Below are 17,576 nucleotides of genomic sequence, written 5' to 3' on the forward strand. Positions count from 1 at the left end.
AATGACGCTCAGACTGGAGTTACAATGTCCGTAGAGTGAAAAGCGACAATCGTTCTCGGTGAACTCCTTACCCTGATAATGACACAAGGACACCTGCTTACTGTATAACTTTTGTCTTTTACTGTACAGAATAAAACCATAGGTAATATATATATATATATATATATATATATATATATATATATATATATATATATATATATATATATATATATATATATATATATATATATATATATATATATATATATATATATATATATATATATATATATATATATATATATATATATATATATATATATATATATATATATATATATATATATATATATATATATATATATATATATATATATATATATATATATATATATATATATATATATATATATATATATATATATATATATATATATATATATATATATATATATATATATATATATATATATATATATATATATATATTTATATATAGTTATATAAGTTACAATGTCCGTAGAGTGAAAAGCGACAATCGTTCTCGGTGAACTCCTTACCCTGATAATGACACAAGGACACCTGCTTACTGTATAACTTTTGTCTTTTACTGTACAGAATAAAACCATAGGTAATATATATATATATATATATATATATATATATATATATATATATATATATATATATATATATATATATATATATATATATATATATATATATATATATATATATTTTTTTTTTTTTTTTTTTTTTTTTTAATTACTCCATCACTCGTTCTGCTGTCAGTGGCGTCTTTGGAAAGAATCTTCTCAGCTTTCTAACAGTAACTTTATCAGGCAAAAGGAAAAGCTGCAGCAGTCAAATGGTTATAGTAAGACGCGGTTCATATCTATTGACTGTGAAGCAAACTTCACAATACCCGTAGACTTCATGTGCCTATTAGTGCTGTAGACTTATTGAACCTTGGCAACCGGTGACCGCAGACTTTGTGAGCCGTGGCAGGCAAACTGTACGCGCAGACTTAATGAAATTTGACAATCATAGACTTACTGATGCCTGGCGAACGGTTTCTGTAGAGTTGGTGAACTTAGGCAGCTGGTGACTGCAGACTTGGAGAAACTGTATAGGGCTATAGGCAGATGTAGTGAAATGTGGCAAACTGTATCTGCCGACTTACTAAAAATTTAGTAGAGTATAAGAACATAAGAATACAAGAAAATATTGGAAGCTGCAAGAAGCCATCAGGCCCATATGCGGTACTCCTTGCATTACACATACTGACCCATTTCCATCTATCATCCTCATCCATAATATTTTTTAAAAGCTTCCTACTGACTTGACAATAACAACCTGATTACTGAATCTATTCTGCTCATCTAACACTCCTTGCAGACATTGTGAAATACAGCAGATAATACCCATAGACTTACTGAAATGTGGCCACCAGTACTGTATCTAAGTTTAATGAAATGCAGCAAACATTTCCCATGATTATACCATGCAGACCATCCCTCCTCTCTATTAATCCATTCCAGCACAAGGCTTAGGAAGTGTACATGAAAGCCAGCCAGCACTGAAAGGAGCAGAAAGAGTGACAGACAAATTATACAAAAAACTTCAGGGAAGATTCAGGTGGAGTGATACACAGATAATATATATTTACCTTTACTTGCAGATACATAATTTGGTAAATTACTAAAGATACAGAGGGACCTTCAGCCAGACTAACTCTGCACCCCGCACTGCATACGGGGGCCAGCCTAGCAGACATGGCACTAAGCCAACACACACACACACACACACACACACACACACACACACACACACACACACACACACACACACACACAGACCTACACATACACTGACACACACATGGTTGGCTCAGTGTCATGTCCATTCGGTTGACTCTGACAATTACTTCAACATTATCTTTTTGAAATAGTGAGAAAAAAATGGACACTATGTTTAGATGGCAGTCAAATGCTTACACTTTACAGCATGAGGGAAATTACTCACTTACAGTATTTTCTTTTACAATCTGGCACCTGATTTTATTCAATGTTTTGTTTGTTTGGAGCTAAAATCCAAAGAAATAATCCTACTTATTGTAACTATTGTATCCACATGTAGCACGGATGAACGGCGGAGAAAATACTTAAAATATCATATGACACAAAATTTGAGAAAATTTTTCACAAGGCAAAAAACATTAAACAAAAATAAGAGACTAGCTCAAAAAGACAGGACGACAACACGAAAACAGAAGCATAACTTTTCACCACATGATAATGAAAAACATGACATGAGGAGTTGTATTACAGAAGACAAAAACTGTGATATACAAGATTAGTATTTTTAAATGGGATGATAAAAAAAATAAATAATAAATAAATAAATAAATAAATAAATAAATAAATAAATAAAATCAACATTATTTGGGGCTTCAATTTTTGCAATAAGAAAAATGAAAACTAGAGAGGATCTTTTTACCACCTAACATTTTCCTGACACCCAACCCTTGTCCACAGCCAGGGAACTGTACTGCATTCAAAGCCAGCACAAACCTCACTCACTTACTCACTCTCACACACACACACACACACACACACACACACACACACACACACACACACACACTTCCATGACCCATACATCTGAGGCAATGATGAAACATTTCTCTGGTGCACAAAGAATTAATGTGTACAAATCTTGCCAAATCATGATTTACATGGTTTATCCTGAAAATATATTGATCACTTTGTAATGAATATGAAAGATAATTTTGTTTTCATCAATGTAAACTATTATATTTTTATTGATACTGAAGTATACTAATAGCAGGTTTGAGGTCAAAGAGTGACAAACATAAAATTCCACAAAGTTCCACACCTTGCTTTGGTTCAAGTCGCTGGTAAAGAACATCCTTGCCTCAGTGCTTTGAACAGAGTACAGCTTGCCCATGTGCAGTGACCACTACTACCTACATGAAGTTTAGATTTTTCAGTAAATGTCAGAATTCTCCTACTCTACATTCCCTTCAGTAATTATTGCATTGACAATGTAAAAACCTGCAGTAACTCATAATGCCTCCAGAGAAGAACTTAAAGATGATGTGTACTTATTGTATACACAAAATAGCAGCATGTGGCTTATTTGTCTTAATTCTTGATTGAAAGGTGAATTAATTTTGTGCTGTCAAAATCTATTCTGCTGCCAACAAAAATGACAAGGTACATGTAATCATATATCAAACATGCATAAGCATGAACACTGTGAAGGTTCTAATAATGTACAACAGTAAAAAGTCAGAAATATAGTGATCTGAATTTGTTGAACTGTCCGACATAAAGTTACATCAAGAAATATGTCCTCCTTTGGGAGGAGCAATCTGAAGAATATGAATAAAATGTTTTGTCGTGACTTGACGCAGAATGGCAATGACAGTCGAGATCTAACCTGATTTTGCACTTTTGTTTTTATTTACTTGTACCTTTGTGAAGCAGCAATAACAGGCATTGTTTTACATTTTAAATATTCAACCCTCAGTCCGACTCCTTTTGTATTAAAAATTATAGTAATAAAAACTGAGGACGATTAATGTAAAGTATGATGATTTAAAACTGATGGTAAAGTCTTTTTTTTTTTTCACCAGCCATTTTTTCAAATTATGCTAAGATCCTTATCATGTATTATTTGGCAATTCAAAAGTTTGAGAATCCAATTGGAACAAACCTCAATGACCTTTCCCTTTTCAAAACTGAGGCTATCACATGAAGTCTTGTGCTGCACTGCATCTGCAATCTGACTTTGATCACTCAAAATTTGGTATAAAGAGCCACAGCTGTGACTAACATGCCCAGCCAACAGGAAATACTACACTGGAATTTTACCAAAACATGATGATAAAGACACAAGACTATCTACTTTTGATGCAGAAATCAAGCTTGGACTTCTTGGACCACTTTCTTAAAATATTTCAATGATTCACAAGACATCAAATGTTGCTTTAGAATTTGTTTCTAGTATAAAAGAAGTTATATATAAATATGCATCATATAATTTACATAAACATTAGTAGAACTTTAATTTTCTCTCTCTCTTGAGAAAATACATTTCACCTCAAGTTTACAATCCAAAGCTTCATGGAAATACCAAATAATGCATAGTGTTTATTGAAATAAATAAATAAAATTTCTCCCTGATATCACACTACCTCCTGGCCCTTGATCATGCACTAATTCAAAGTATGATTATCGCTGTAAAAGAGGCAAGTCTTCGATCTCCTGGACCCCAAAGTGAACCCCAAATGCTGCACTTCCTACAAAATTCTGGTTATCAAAAATTTTCACCTAAGTTCCACCATGACCTGGGCTCAAGACTGGTAAAGTAGCTGTCTGTATCCTGCCTGGCCAATATAAGCCTTGCAATGGATGGCAGGTGTGACAACTGAGGTCCAGGTGAGTACTGGCATTCCCAACACCTCTAACAGTGTCATGTGACCAAAATTATGACAGGGATGATTAATGTTTGAAAAATTCACCTTGTGATTTTGAATAATGAGTAAATTATGTGCTTTCATTATGTAAATAAGAGTATGCAGCATTTTTCTGAGTAAGAAAGATACTGTGATTTTTTTTTTATTTGATAATTGTCTTTACTGCAAATAAAGAAACCTTCAGATACTGAACTCTCATTATGATGCTTAAAATACCCGCACCAAATTAAAAATTTTGAAACAGATACTGCTGGTGAATGTGGTTTTGAAGTGTGACAAGAATCTATGCATTCCTGGCATGCACAGGGCCATACATTCCCTCATGTAAAACCAAGGCAAAGGTTATATATATTAAATACATTAATTATACTTCAAACACATACAACAATATGTAGCTTTCTGTATCTAATAAAGTTGCAAAAGTATATACATATAGACCTAATTTTTTTCATCTAACTGGTGAACTTATAAATGTTATACATAATCATCTGTCAATTATTTATTAAAACTCAACCATCTAATGGAACTTATTAGAAATAATAGTTTTGGCTTTGCCAATAAGTATATTCCATAACCTAAACCAATCACAGAAAATCAATGTGTTTAACACATAGAGAGTCAAACTTACAGCTGACTCTGAAATCTACAATTTTAAGTGGGGTGTGTGAGGCAGACAGGACAGCCTCAGACTGAACAAGGCCTGGACTGGGCCAGGCTGGAGTGCCAGGCCTCACCACACACTGCAGCCAAGGGACTGGCAACATCTTTTCATGGTGGATAGCATGTCACTTTTTGGTTCATTATGTTACAGTACATATCTTCTGTTGCACCCACAAAATTTCAGTGATAACTTTTTACAAGGAATTTCATATATAAAAGTTTTAATATAATGTAGTCCATAAACTTCACTGATATCAATATCAATATATATAACTTACTAAAACTTTACCATGATAAATAAACTGTTACTGTGCCTGAGTTTGCTGGCAGAATAAGTGGCTGAGGTGAACTCAAGCAGTGGTGTGTATGGGTGCAGCAGCACAACACTAGGGTGCCTGCCCATCCCTGCTGCCCCATACATCTGCCCCACACAACCCACTACCTACTAGCTTATTCAGACCTAGCAGTATGGGCTCAAAATTTTTGGTGATGAAACATTTTGTAGCATTTTCTGCCCACCTCAAGAACACTCAGAGATAAGCTCCAAGTGTGACATACAATGTGAGGGTGTAATTAGATCAAGGTCTGAAAAGTTAGTCATTCCCACAAACACTGTGTTTAACATTAAAGAACTAATGAACTACATTATCATGTGTTCTTTCACCAATTAAAACCTCATTCTCGTCGCCATTCAGTACTCATACAACTACCTTACTAATATCCTTAAAGTGACTTGGCTGAGACATGATACACTTGGCCAGAAACAGTAAGTTAATTCGGTTTTCAAACTTGATGCTCTAAATGAAATAAGAAAAGTTTTGAAGATTAATTTAACACAAGATCTACAACACACCTGATAAGCCATTCCAATTTTCAACCCTTTCAGATCCTCTCACTATCTCACTCTTTCTTTCTCTCTCTTTCGCTCTCTCTCACTCTCACTCTCTCAATGAAACAAACCAACACCATATCTCTCACTCTCTCTTAGTATCATTAAAAGTCTGCTTGGACCAAAACCTTTAGGTAATAATCCTCAGGGCAGCTGACCACTGAAAGGTATTAATATGTTTAACGCCACCAGCACCAACACCAATATACAGGAGGAGGGCAATATTCCACGCCACACTCAAGGCTCTACATTGGTATCACTTTCTGCTGTCTTTTGTTTCTTTTTGAATAATGTGGTGTGAATTTCCATGAACCAATCTGTCTTCTGATGAACTTAGAATTATACATGAAACTGTTCTAGACTCTATGTGTCACTAGTGCACTAACATGATGCTCAACATGATTATGTTCCCTGCCAGTCTGTAATGAGGAGTGATATCTGAGTGATATCACAGTGATGATGCTTTCAGGTAATTACTTAAAGCTATTTAATTTTCTGAAAATAATGGAAAAATCTTGAGCAAAAATATCTGTTAATTAATTGAATATTACTGTACCTGACAAATAACTTCAGAAAATAACTACAGTACATGTATTATTTTGGATATAACATCTGAAATTCATGGACTGCATGAGTATGAATAACTTTAAAAATGGTGAATGCAGATTGAATTCATGATACTGGAGCATTTTTTTGTGTTTGTGACAAATGTTGAGGCACAGCAGTGACATCAACACGAGAGCCAAGGAGAGCCAGTGGATATGTCCCTCCACCCCTGGCAGGGATGCTTTGCATCTCATGGCCAGGTGTTCCTTGGATCCTGCATAACATGCTTTCAGCATTCTGAAATCCTACTTATTACCATCACAGCATACAAAGCTTCTGAAGCTAAAAAACTATGAAGCGGCAGTGTCTGATTATTGGCAAGACAGCCTTTGCTCTTGATATCCTCAACACGATAATTTCTATCATCTAGCTTTCTACTGCGTGTACTCTACACCTTTATTTCCAATAAAATAGTTTCTTTAGTCACATCAAACTTGGCCGCAGCCAACATGTGCAGAGGGTATGAAGAAGCTAAGCCATTCTTGCTTACCAAATGATATCCCATAATGAGGAAAAGTCTTGTACTGCGTACAAGATGGCAAGTGATGGTGCCAGGCTCATCTTCCACCATGTGATCCTTATTACACTTAGCTCATAGCATCCAATACTGCCTCTAGAGACAAACTCCAAGAGTCACTCCTTGAAATTCCATTAATACTATTCTAAATCACAATTTGGACTTCACAGCATTGCCATATTCCCAACACATGAACCTGGTTAATACACTTTCTCTACAAGAAGCCTCCAAAAACTGAACAACTTTACACTTTCTGTAATCTTTGATCCTGACTCAATACAAAAAGTAAGGAAAAACCTGATTCAGTTTAAGAAGCATAAAAAAAATATATGAATCAGACAGGTCCACCATTTTTTTTAAACTGAAAAGTATATACATGACTTGCTGACACATCTGATATTAATGAAGTCACTGTGTATGAGGCATAATGAGGCAGAAAGTTGCACTTTCCCGAGACATGCATTAACCAGCATCCTGTGTGACAAGCACCATAAGTCAACTCCCCCAATACAATTATTACAGTATCAAATTCACAGGATCAGAGTAGCGGCAGCAGCAGCAAGCTCATTAAAACACAGTGAATTGTACCTATTCCTTGCAATAAATCAAATCTGGAAGAGTCCATCCACAACAACTGCTTAGCCTTAAAGGAATCGAGGTAGTGGTCAGGGGTTTAATGTATCATCCCTGCCCTAGGGTGTGTTCCAAGCACTCGGTGAGCTTCAAGCATTTCAAACATTTCCAGGCAGCTCCCATTACATCAAAAAACATCTCAGGGAAGTGTTCACACAACCTTCCCTCTACTCTGCCTCACACTGCAAACTGCTGAAACAACATCTGAGATGCTTGAGGCCACACCAGCGCCCTTCCCACACCACTAGTGCACTTCAGACTAATGTGTTAACCAGGGAATTATACAGCCAACCTGGAGTAAATAAACATCTCCCTTGTGGCTGTCTGTTTAGTACACTAAGTGACAACAATTAGAATTAGACAGCCCATCTCTGAGTAAAAGTTTACCCATAAGCTGTTTTCATGGTGCACAAATTGTCCCCCCTTCAGTTCCTGCAGATATCACAGAATATCTTACACCTTCCTCACAGATGTGGAGGATGACAAATCTCCAAATGGTCAGCTCCATAAACTAAAAGAGGAAGTGGAGTAATGAGTGGCAGCAGCTACAGTGGAGCTTCTCATACCTTCACCAGGATTGATTCATAACAGACTTTTCACACTTTCTCATCATGAAAATGCCAATGTGACTCTCAACAATGCTAATTTTAGGTGATACAAGTGCAAATCAGTGGATCTTTTCACCACTGAGTGTTACAATAAAACAGCCTCTGTCTGGGGTGGAATTGCTACTGTAAAGGTGATGTTACCTTAAGCTGATCAAAGTCAAATATCTGGTGATGGTACTTTATGATATGTCCTGGAACTTCATGTATTTATCTGCACATTTATCTTTTTTACAGGAAGATTCTCATAGGTGACTGAGGACTACTGGTCTTCCCAAAGAAAAATCTAAAGAAAACTGAATGAAAACATTTTGAAAATTAAGACAAGACATGGTAACAGAATTTTGTTCCAAGAAGTAAAAGTGTGAGAGGCTCTACCACTTCATGCACTGAGGTACAAACAACACATGTCTGCTTCGTGTCTCAGGGAAGCAATCAACTTGAACTCAATATCCTTTACACTCTGTCTTGTGGTACTGACCATTTGCTCCATCACAAGGATAAAATACCACACAGTCCCACGGCTCAGCCATAATACCTCATGTCCATCACATGGAAATATCACATAAACAAATAAAACATCACTTGAGCTTTCCAATACCACCTATGCTGTGTTCCATCACAACACCAAAATAAAGGAAACACTTTTGGTTCACATCCAATGCTAATTCAAAGTCACAAATCACTGATTTCAATATAAGTTCCATGACTACCCTTGAGGACAGATGACTAACTGTTCTGCTTCTTCTAGCACACAAGATAAAGCTGGCAAACAATAGCATAATACACTTGAGACTCTTGATTGCGACCATAAGTAGTTTCTTCAACTCCACCTAAAAAGTACATATATTATAAGGAACTTCAGAACAAGTATAATATAAGGATATCTCTAAAATAATAATAAGACCAGCTCCCTTTTTTTTAACACTAAAATCCCTGGAATCTTCAAGCAAATATAATATTCTGGAAGCTACCAAGCCACTCTTGTAATTCTGTCCACCAGAACAGATGAAATGAGTTCTCACAATCAGACATGAAGACATTTCACACTGGCTTACACTTGAGAAATGTCACATCACCAAGACCTTACAGACAATGCAACCATTTTGGAGTCGTGACCCATCAGACACCCTCACCAATCTACTATACTCCAAGGCAAAATTCACAGAGTTGTTAGTGTAGACAGAGATTTCACATTGCAATGGTTGCTTGCAAACTGCATCTTTTGCAATATACTCATGGTATGCACATTAGTGCACCTCAACTACCTACAACACACATTATTTATATCAGTTAATGTGAGCAAACTATCAACATAACAAAAGCTTTGCCAAAAAAGTTCTTAGTGTTTTCATCTAATCTTTTTTAAAAAGAAATTAAAGAATTCGATGTCTGAATTTATCCCATTGAGAATTGTTTTGCAGTCAGTAGGAAGAAAAAAATATATACTTTATCTTAACACTAAACCAAAAAGCTACATAAATGGCTCTAACAAAGAATATAATGAGTTCTTTGAAACTCATAATTAAAATATATCAATATAAAACATCATCTAACAGACAACAAGACATTAAACACAGCAATGTTTTAATATTTCACGGCATTTCCTTGAGCAATGGCGGAAAAGTTGTCCTCCCATTCAGACAGACTGAGGCAATGAACATTAAGAGTGAGGGTATATACAATCATTAGATCATGTCACACTATCATGCTTAATATTTATAAGAGATTAAGGTCATGGTGCGCTGAGCAGGCAATGTCTAATTGAACACCAAGCAAGTACTGTACTACATCCTATGCACTGGGTCTTTGTCATGTTATTCAGACCACTGCAATACAACTTACTTCTTGATTATTTCACAAAATTACAACATCCTTATTTGATACTTAAATAATGAGTGATGCATGGATTTCAAAAGATACCTTTTGTGCATATCCAAATACACAATGCCTTGAAACACATGATACAAGTCTGAATGGTTACATTAGCTTCATTCCTACACATTCAGCATCTTCAGTGTATTGAGAGCTAGTCATAGAGTGTGTGATGATGAGGATCACAGACTGCTCTTGTGAGGGTGAGGAAAATCTAAATTACTTCTGTCTGGGCTCAAGTGTGACCAGTGGATCTCCTGCCATGATTTTGACCACCACTGCCATGTTCTGATACTCTATATTGGTCTACTATTCTCATTATATTCATGAGCTATGCAATACCACACACAATTACTACAGACATTGTCCAGTCACCAGCAAGGGGTCAGGGACTGTAAGGAACCAAAACTCCAGCAAGAATTAGAGTCACCATCGCAAGTAACACCATGGCACAGTTATTTATATTTCCAGACACGGTTGTTTTGTCAGCGCACCATGAGAACCATATCACACATATATATTTTACATCACCCCACTAACATTATTTACACCGAGATAATGAAATCAGAATAAACAATGCCCCCCCAAAAAAAGCCTGCTCGAATTATGCCTTGTGGGGTGATAAGGGATAAGGGGTGGAAAAAAAATATATGTGCTATTATCCATGAACTGTCTGACAGGGGAAGAAGATAGAGCTTTGTGTAGGAGTTTAACTGACTGCAAGATACACCAGCACTCAGCTCACATATTACCTGAAAAACTGTGGACAAAACCATTCCACATCACAAAGAACAGCTGATTGGTACGTACGTGAATCAACTAAGATGCATCACGTCAACTACAGTGAAACACTTCATGATATTTTTTCCTAATGAAAATGGACATTGAACTTACTATTAAAATGTATGTAAATGTAAAAATATTCCCTGTAGTATCTAATAAACTGTCTCACAGCGGCATATGATAAAATACATATCCCAAAGTGCCCACAGATTGTCCTTTACAAAAGTTACAACCTGCCAAGACACTTTGGGTTTTCCGGCTGATACAGTATACTGGAAGGGGGACCAGGGCGAGGCTAGGCCAGCTGAAGCAGAACCACTATTGAGAAGGCAAGGAAAATTTACCTTTATGTGTTCCATCTACAGTGTTTTTCTTCTCACACATGAGGTTGAGAGACTACGGGACAGCACTACAACACATTACGTATATGTATAAAACAAATCTATCAGGTAGACAGTACTCGTATTCAATTGCGTTTTACCTGAAATGCACAATGGTCTCACCAATGTCCACTGTATAATCATCCTACAACTGAGGTATAACTGATCTACTATCCACAAAACACTGGAGGTGGGTAATAAATGTCAAGCTTTGTGTTTTGTGGCAAATATCCACCCTGAGGGGTAGCCCAGCACATCCAGCCTTCCCAGCCCCACCCCTGTCCCCCACCATGATCATAACGTCTGATTCCTGAGGTAGAGAAGATACCGGTATGTGTGAAGGCGGAAGCCAGGAAAGTGTCTTCAAAACAACATTCATTACTGGTACTGCATCACACTCACTGTGAAGAAAAAAAAAGAAAAAAAAAAAATCTGCATAACATGCCTCTTCCATAAAAATCAAGTGTCATAACATTTCTAATCAAACAATAAATATTATGGTTAAATCAAAACAGGATATATCTTTAACAGAAAGTAACAAAGAAATGCTAACATGAAAATTAACTTAAATAAGGGGCATGACAATATTTTTTTTACTGACAACAACAATAGCAACAATATACTTCACTCACAGAATGAAATGCCACAGTAGAGACGCCTTCCCTGGCTGCCGCTTAGTTAACTATGGACTGTAACCTGCATGGCTCTCGTAAAATGAGTAAAACAACTGTGATACAAAATTAGATAAATAAAAGTTCTACTATAGCATCAAATAATTACAATATACTTTGGGATGCACTGTAAATATATACAGACATATTTTCTACAAAGAATCAGCAATTACACTGACATACAGCATTGATGGAGGCCAAGTCTTTCTTGCTTACTAGCGGAAAAAGATGCACAGAAACTCCTGACTTTATTCCTGATAATGACACTGTTTGTACTAAATGGATGATGACACAAGAGTTGCCCCAATGGCATCAGCAGACCAAAAAACTCCAAGGTGGCTGTCACATGTACATCTGCATTCCACAATGCCATCACATGGCACGTGTGGGAGGCAGAGGAGGTATAAGTGTCTGAATTCTCAAAATATATCTTTGAGGTAATGCCACGTAAAACTTTGCAAGTCTTGTGTGTGGCACTAAGGTTCCTGGCTGGATCTGCTGTGCAATGAGGAGTTCACCTAAATTTACAAAACAAGGAAAAAACGGGTGAGAGGTGGCCATGCGAGTACATCGGCAGACGCACCACCAGTGAGGCGGTGGTGGTGCAGCGCGGCAGGTGGGGTGCTGGTGCTCACACCAAGCCAACACTCCCTGGCCATGCATGACACTCACCACCTCACCATATGGTGTTGGTCTGGTCGAGATAACGAGTTACTCTGGTGTGAAGTAACCGCCCTATGTATCGCAGGGTCACCCCGGCCAAGATTACGATGACTGATGTGCCATTGCATCACCACAGGTCCCTGCCCTGATTCCTGAGGTTGAAATGCAAACCTGACAAATTAAATTTAATCAAATGAAACTGGTGTTACTAAGCTTGTGATATTGATATATGGAGATCACAAAAAAATGCTTGCGTGTTTGTGATGCCTTTCCATTAGAAAGGGTAATTTCTAATGAAAAAGAAATCTGCAAACTAGTGATTCTATCTAAGGTTAATATTTTCCCTTATACACCCATAATAGCATATGTATAACAAAAGTAAAGAAGCAACTTTCTTTTCTTTAGTAAAAATAGTAAAAATATATTGGCTCTTCTGCATGGCTTACCCCAAGAGGTGTTAGTCGGGTGTCTCCCTGGGACTGCTGCCGTGTGGAGGGACTCAAACCACCACCACCACTGCCTGCACTGACTGCTGCTCCTCTCACACCACCACCGAGCCCCAACCAAGCACAACAACCATAACACTGATGATACTAGTGATAATAATTAGAATTATAAAACAATAATGATTTAACTAATGATAAATAATAATAAATATAAAAATACTGCAATCAATCTACCAATACAACAGGCTGAGATCCCCCTTGAAGGGAGATAGCTGGAATTAGATTTTGTGCTTTATTTCATTACTGGGACACATATAGAGGAGGCAGCTCCTGGTCCCCTCGCCCTGTCACTTTCACTTCCCTGTTGCAGTGGTGGCAGCATTCTTCCAACCCAACCGTGGAGTGAGTGGTCAGACATTATTATCCATATATGAATAATAACAATCTCATGGCAAAATTAATTAAAAATTTTTACATTACTGTACTCAACAATGGTTAATAAATGAACTAGCCCTTTTGAACTAATAAACTCTACAGTGTTTTAATCATTCATCTCCCTGATAAACACATGCCAGTGATCTTTATATGTATTGTACTAAAATTGTGATGACTTTCAATGATTTCTAACACATGAATACATAAAAATCAATCCTTTACTTATCATTTCTGAAATATTTCTGATATAAAAGGGGATGGACAGCAGTCCCAGGCATGACCCTCATAACAGGTACTTTGCTCCCTGACTAAGAGTGACAGACCCCGGCAGCCTGCGCCCGCTGCTCAGAGGCTGTGGGCGCGTCAAGGCCTGGTGACAGCTGATGACCAGGTGGCATAAGCATCACTCTTGAGTTGCATCATAATTTGGACCTGGACTAATGTACCATATGAAACTGATAGGTGGAAACTAAGTGTGATGTGAACTACAGAACAGAACCAGTGACAGATGGTGATGAGGTAAGAAGTTTGTACAGTAGTTTGAGCATTCTAAGATCCTCCAAGTATTATTATTATTATTACATCATTATTATTATTATTATTATTATTATTATTATTATTATTATTATTAGCTTTATTGTAATTATTACCAGCATTATTAATAAGTATTACTATTATACAAACAGTACCAACGAAGTGCTGTCAGTGTACTTGCTTCCTTCTTAATGATATTAGAGTTACAAAACATTCCTGAAAGCCATTAGATGAGGTTGTTCAGACGTGAGCCAAGCCCTGAGGAGCAACTGGCCAGCGCAGGACCTTGGCAATTCCAGGTCCTGCACTGGCTCAGACTCAAGACCCATGGCTTCAACAACGCCTCTCAGAAAGTCTCTGGACGATCTGAATCACATATTCTTCGGAGGAAAATAATAGAAAGATATCCATCAGAACCGCCAGAAACACGTCATTAGCGTTTATCTCCCTGCAATATGAGGACAAGATATCTGCATCATCACAGCACGACCACCAGACACAGCTGGTGGGGTTGGGGAATTGAGGTTTGGGGTATGAGGTCAGGTGGGGGTTGGAGGGCATGTTTGGGTGCAGGACCAAGGATCATATTATATCACCTTCTCATGAGTACTTACTATGACCATGTAATATTGTCTCAAGCGTTGCGGAGCTCACACTTGTAAACATAACCTGCTGTTTTCTATGTGCGGATGATTCCCATATGGAGGATATTCAAGCCAATCAGACTGCTGTGATAAAAACTGAGAAAAAAAGGCTTATTCCATACGGAGTACAAATATTTATGGCTTGGACTATCAGATCTCCATATAATTGACTTAATTTTCAATTAGTTAGAGTGGCTGTGTTTACAAGCTACTACTGATATAAAACTGAGGTAGAGTGTTGATTGGTAAACCTGATGAACATACCTGCATGAACAGCATAACAATGAACTGTGTAGTGTGGGCACAGAACTCAGGCCTCTGGGTGTAGGGATAAGAACTTAGGACCCGTACAGTACTTTCATCAAGTAGGACCCTACACCTGCAGATAACATCATGATCTTCCACCTCAAGATACTCCCTAGGATCTCTGAGTGCTATAGAGCTCAATAGGATTTGATTAATCTGAAAACAGAGAATAACAGTAAAGTGGATTTCAGAATTTCCAAGAGATTGTTAGAGCATTGTGTTTTACTAGAAAAATGTAATATGAATGTATGAGGTAATACCAAATCCTTTCTATACAAAATATGATCATTACTGCCCCTTGTACCCAGAAGAGCGACCAGCAGCACTACCACTACTACCAGAAACAGAGCTGCTGGCATCCTGAGCACTTGCTGGGTCCTGGGTGTTGGCAGACTTGACCCCGGGGTGATAGGAGTTGATGTGGGTCCACAGGGAGTACTTGTTGCGGAAGACCTTGCGACAGTAGAGACAGAGAGCCTCTTCTTGAGCTGAGTGCCTGATCTTGAGGTGCTTCTTGAGGTTGGCACGGTTGCTGATCAGTTTGTGGCACACCGGACACGGGCGCGCCTCATACGGGTTATCCTCTGAAGGGCAAGAAGGAGACATGTTGTAAAACTGATCTTGCTCCATCAAGATTCACTGGGTGAATATTATGTGAAAGATAGAAATACAAAGCTGTAGTTCATAGAGTATCTTGTGGCCCATAGAGGTTTAGAGAGGCAGCCCAGTGCAGCCTGTGTAACTCTAAGAAAGTTGAATATTGGATGTCAGCTACCAACATGCTGCAGAAATTAAAGGCATTTTAAAAATCACAAGATATGGTAACTGTTGACTACCTGGAGTCATGTACAAATGTTGCAGAAATTCCCATCACAAAGTTATCTGGCTGAATTTCAACCCTTAAGATACACGCCAGGAAGCGCAATGCAAATATTACAGTAATAACTTTCCCTGACCTCTCATCCAGTCTTGCTGCAGCATAACTGTGGAAAACAAGCACAACTATGGCTATCCATTACCTTATGGGGATCAGCTCACTCCCCTTGCCAACTGTGACTCACTCTTTACGATTTCTTTACAGAAAACAGTTTCCTTTTGCTTAAGCCACGATCATAAATTCTCCAAAATTCTTTCACTTCAAAGAATTTGAAGTCTAAGCTACACTTATCATGTTTTTGGTTTCTTAACACTGTTATGACATTGTGTGTGTGTGTGTGTGTGTGTGTGTGTGTGTGTGTGTGTGTGTGTGTGTGTGTGTGTGTGTGTGTGTGTGTGTGTGTGTGTGTGTGTGTGTGTGTGTGGGTATGTGTGATACTTTAGGTTAGGACCTCAGATGTCAGGTGCACATAACCTTACCTTTCAAAGCAGTAAGGTGATTTTGTCCTGCATGAACCAAAAGACCATGGGATCAGTACTCAATTGGAATTGGTTCTGGGTAAGATGCCACTCATCTGCCTCACACTCAAATCACCTCATTGCTTGTGACTTTTGAGCAGATCGAAACAACACATATTCTACATAGGATGCAGTAAGTTTTGAGACGTGTGTGAACATCTTCCCAGCCATCAAGTGCCAAGATGGAGCAGCTTCCACTCACTACAACACCTTGAGTCTGATTCACATCCCCAGAGGGAGGGACTGTCTAACTCGAGGCGACACCAGTTGCTTCGGTCACACTGCTGTCTGCCACTGAACTAACATCTCACCTGACTACACCTTGTTAGGAGAAGAGGAGATGGTGGTTATATGGGCTCGTACGTGCTGGAATTGTAGGGCCGCATTTTGCATCGCTTGACGTGATTTCGGAGATTGAAAGCCATCGATATGCGAACTCCGCAAAATTGGCAATTTACAGGTTGTCGGGAGGGCCACCTTTTAGTATCTTTCGGACTGCTGCCTGTCGACAAATTTAGTGCCATATCTGAAACAAGGCAAACATGAGTCAATCAAAAAAGGGAGTATGAGGATGGTGAGCACTACTTTTAAATGATCAGGGATGCAAGTTTTACACTGAGGAATGGATGTAAAATTAATCACATACTATGAAAGGATCAGGGAAAAGAAGCTGAGGGCATATTTTTTTTTTTTTTATCCCAACTCCACTGGCTGAATTACTGTACTCGATTTGAATATGAACAGAGGATCCCATGAAGAGAGATTAGCCTCTGTGTGTTGCAGTCAGTGTTATTAATGATGCAAGGCAGCTTGTGGCACTCATAACAATAGCTTTACTGAAAGTGCCTGTAGCTTTCTCTTTGGCCAATCAACTGAAGGACACGTGAGCCCATATAATCACTGATGGACGTGAAAAGAACCACAACTAAAACACTTGCATTCATGTTGCCTCACATGAACGCAAATTGCTAGCTCAAAAGATAAAATAAAAAATAATAAATAAATAATAAATAGATAAATAAATAAATAAATAAATAAATAAATAAAG

General features: G+C 37.7%; 1 protein-coding gene across 7 annotated transcripts in view; it reads right to left on the reverse strand.

Annotated features, from left to right (window-relative positions):
- Positions 1 to 1,639: 1,639 nt before the first annotated feature.
- LOC135091644 (broad-complex core protein-like) overlaps positions 1,640 to 17,576 on the reverse strand; it is a 58,493-nt gene continuing 42,556 nt past the window's right edge. For 2 of the 7 annotated variants that reach the window (XM_063989446.1, XM_063989444.1), the window contains 2 exons: positions 16,840 to 17,054; positions 15,580 to 15,717 (listed from right to left, as the gene is read on the reverse strand). In XM_063989446.1, the coding sequence (XP_063845516.1) occupies positions 16,876 to 17,054 (179 nt within the window). In that variant the 3' untranslated portion in view covers positions 15,580 to 15,717; positions 16,840 to 16,875. Of the gene's footprint in view, positions 15,718 to 16,839; positions 17,055 to 17,576 lie in introns of all 7 variants that reach the window. The other 5 variants (XM_063989440.1, XM_063989438.1, XR_010262586.1 and 2 more) reach the window with 4 other exon arrangements.

The sequence above is a fragment of the Scylla paramamosain genome, chromosome 38 (genome assembly GCF_035594125.1).
Source record: "Scylla paramamosain isolate STU-SP2022 chromosome 38, ASM3559412v1, whole genome shotgun sequence".
Lineage (NCBI taxonomy): Eukaryota > Metazoa > Arthropoda > Malacostraca > Decapoda > Portunidae > Scylla > Scylla paramamosain.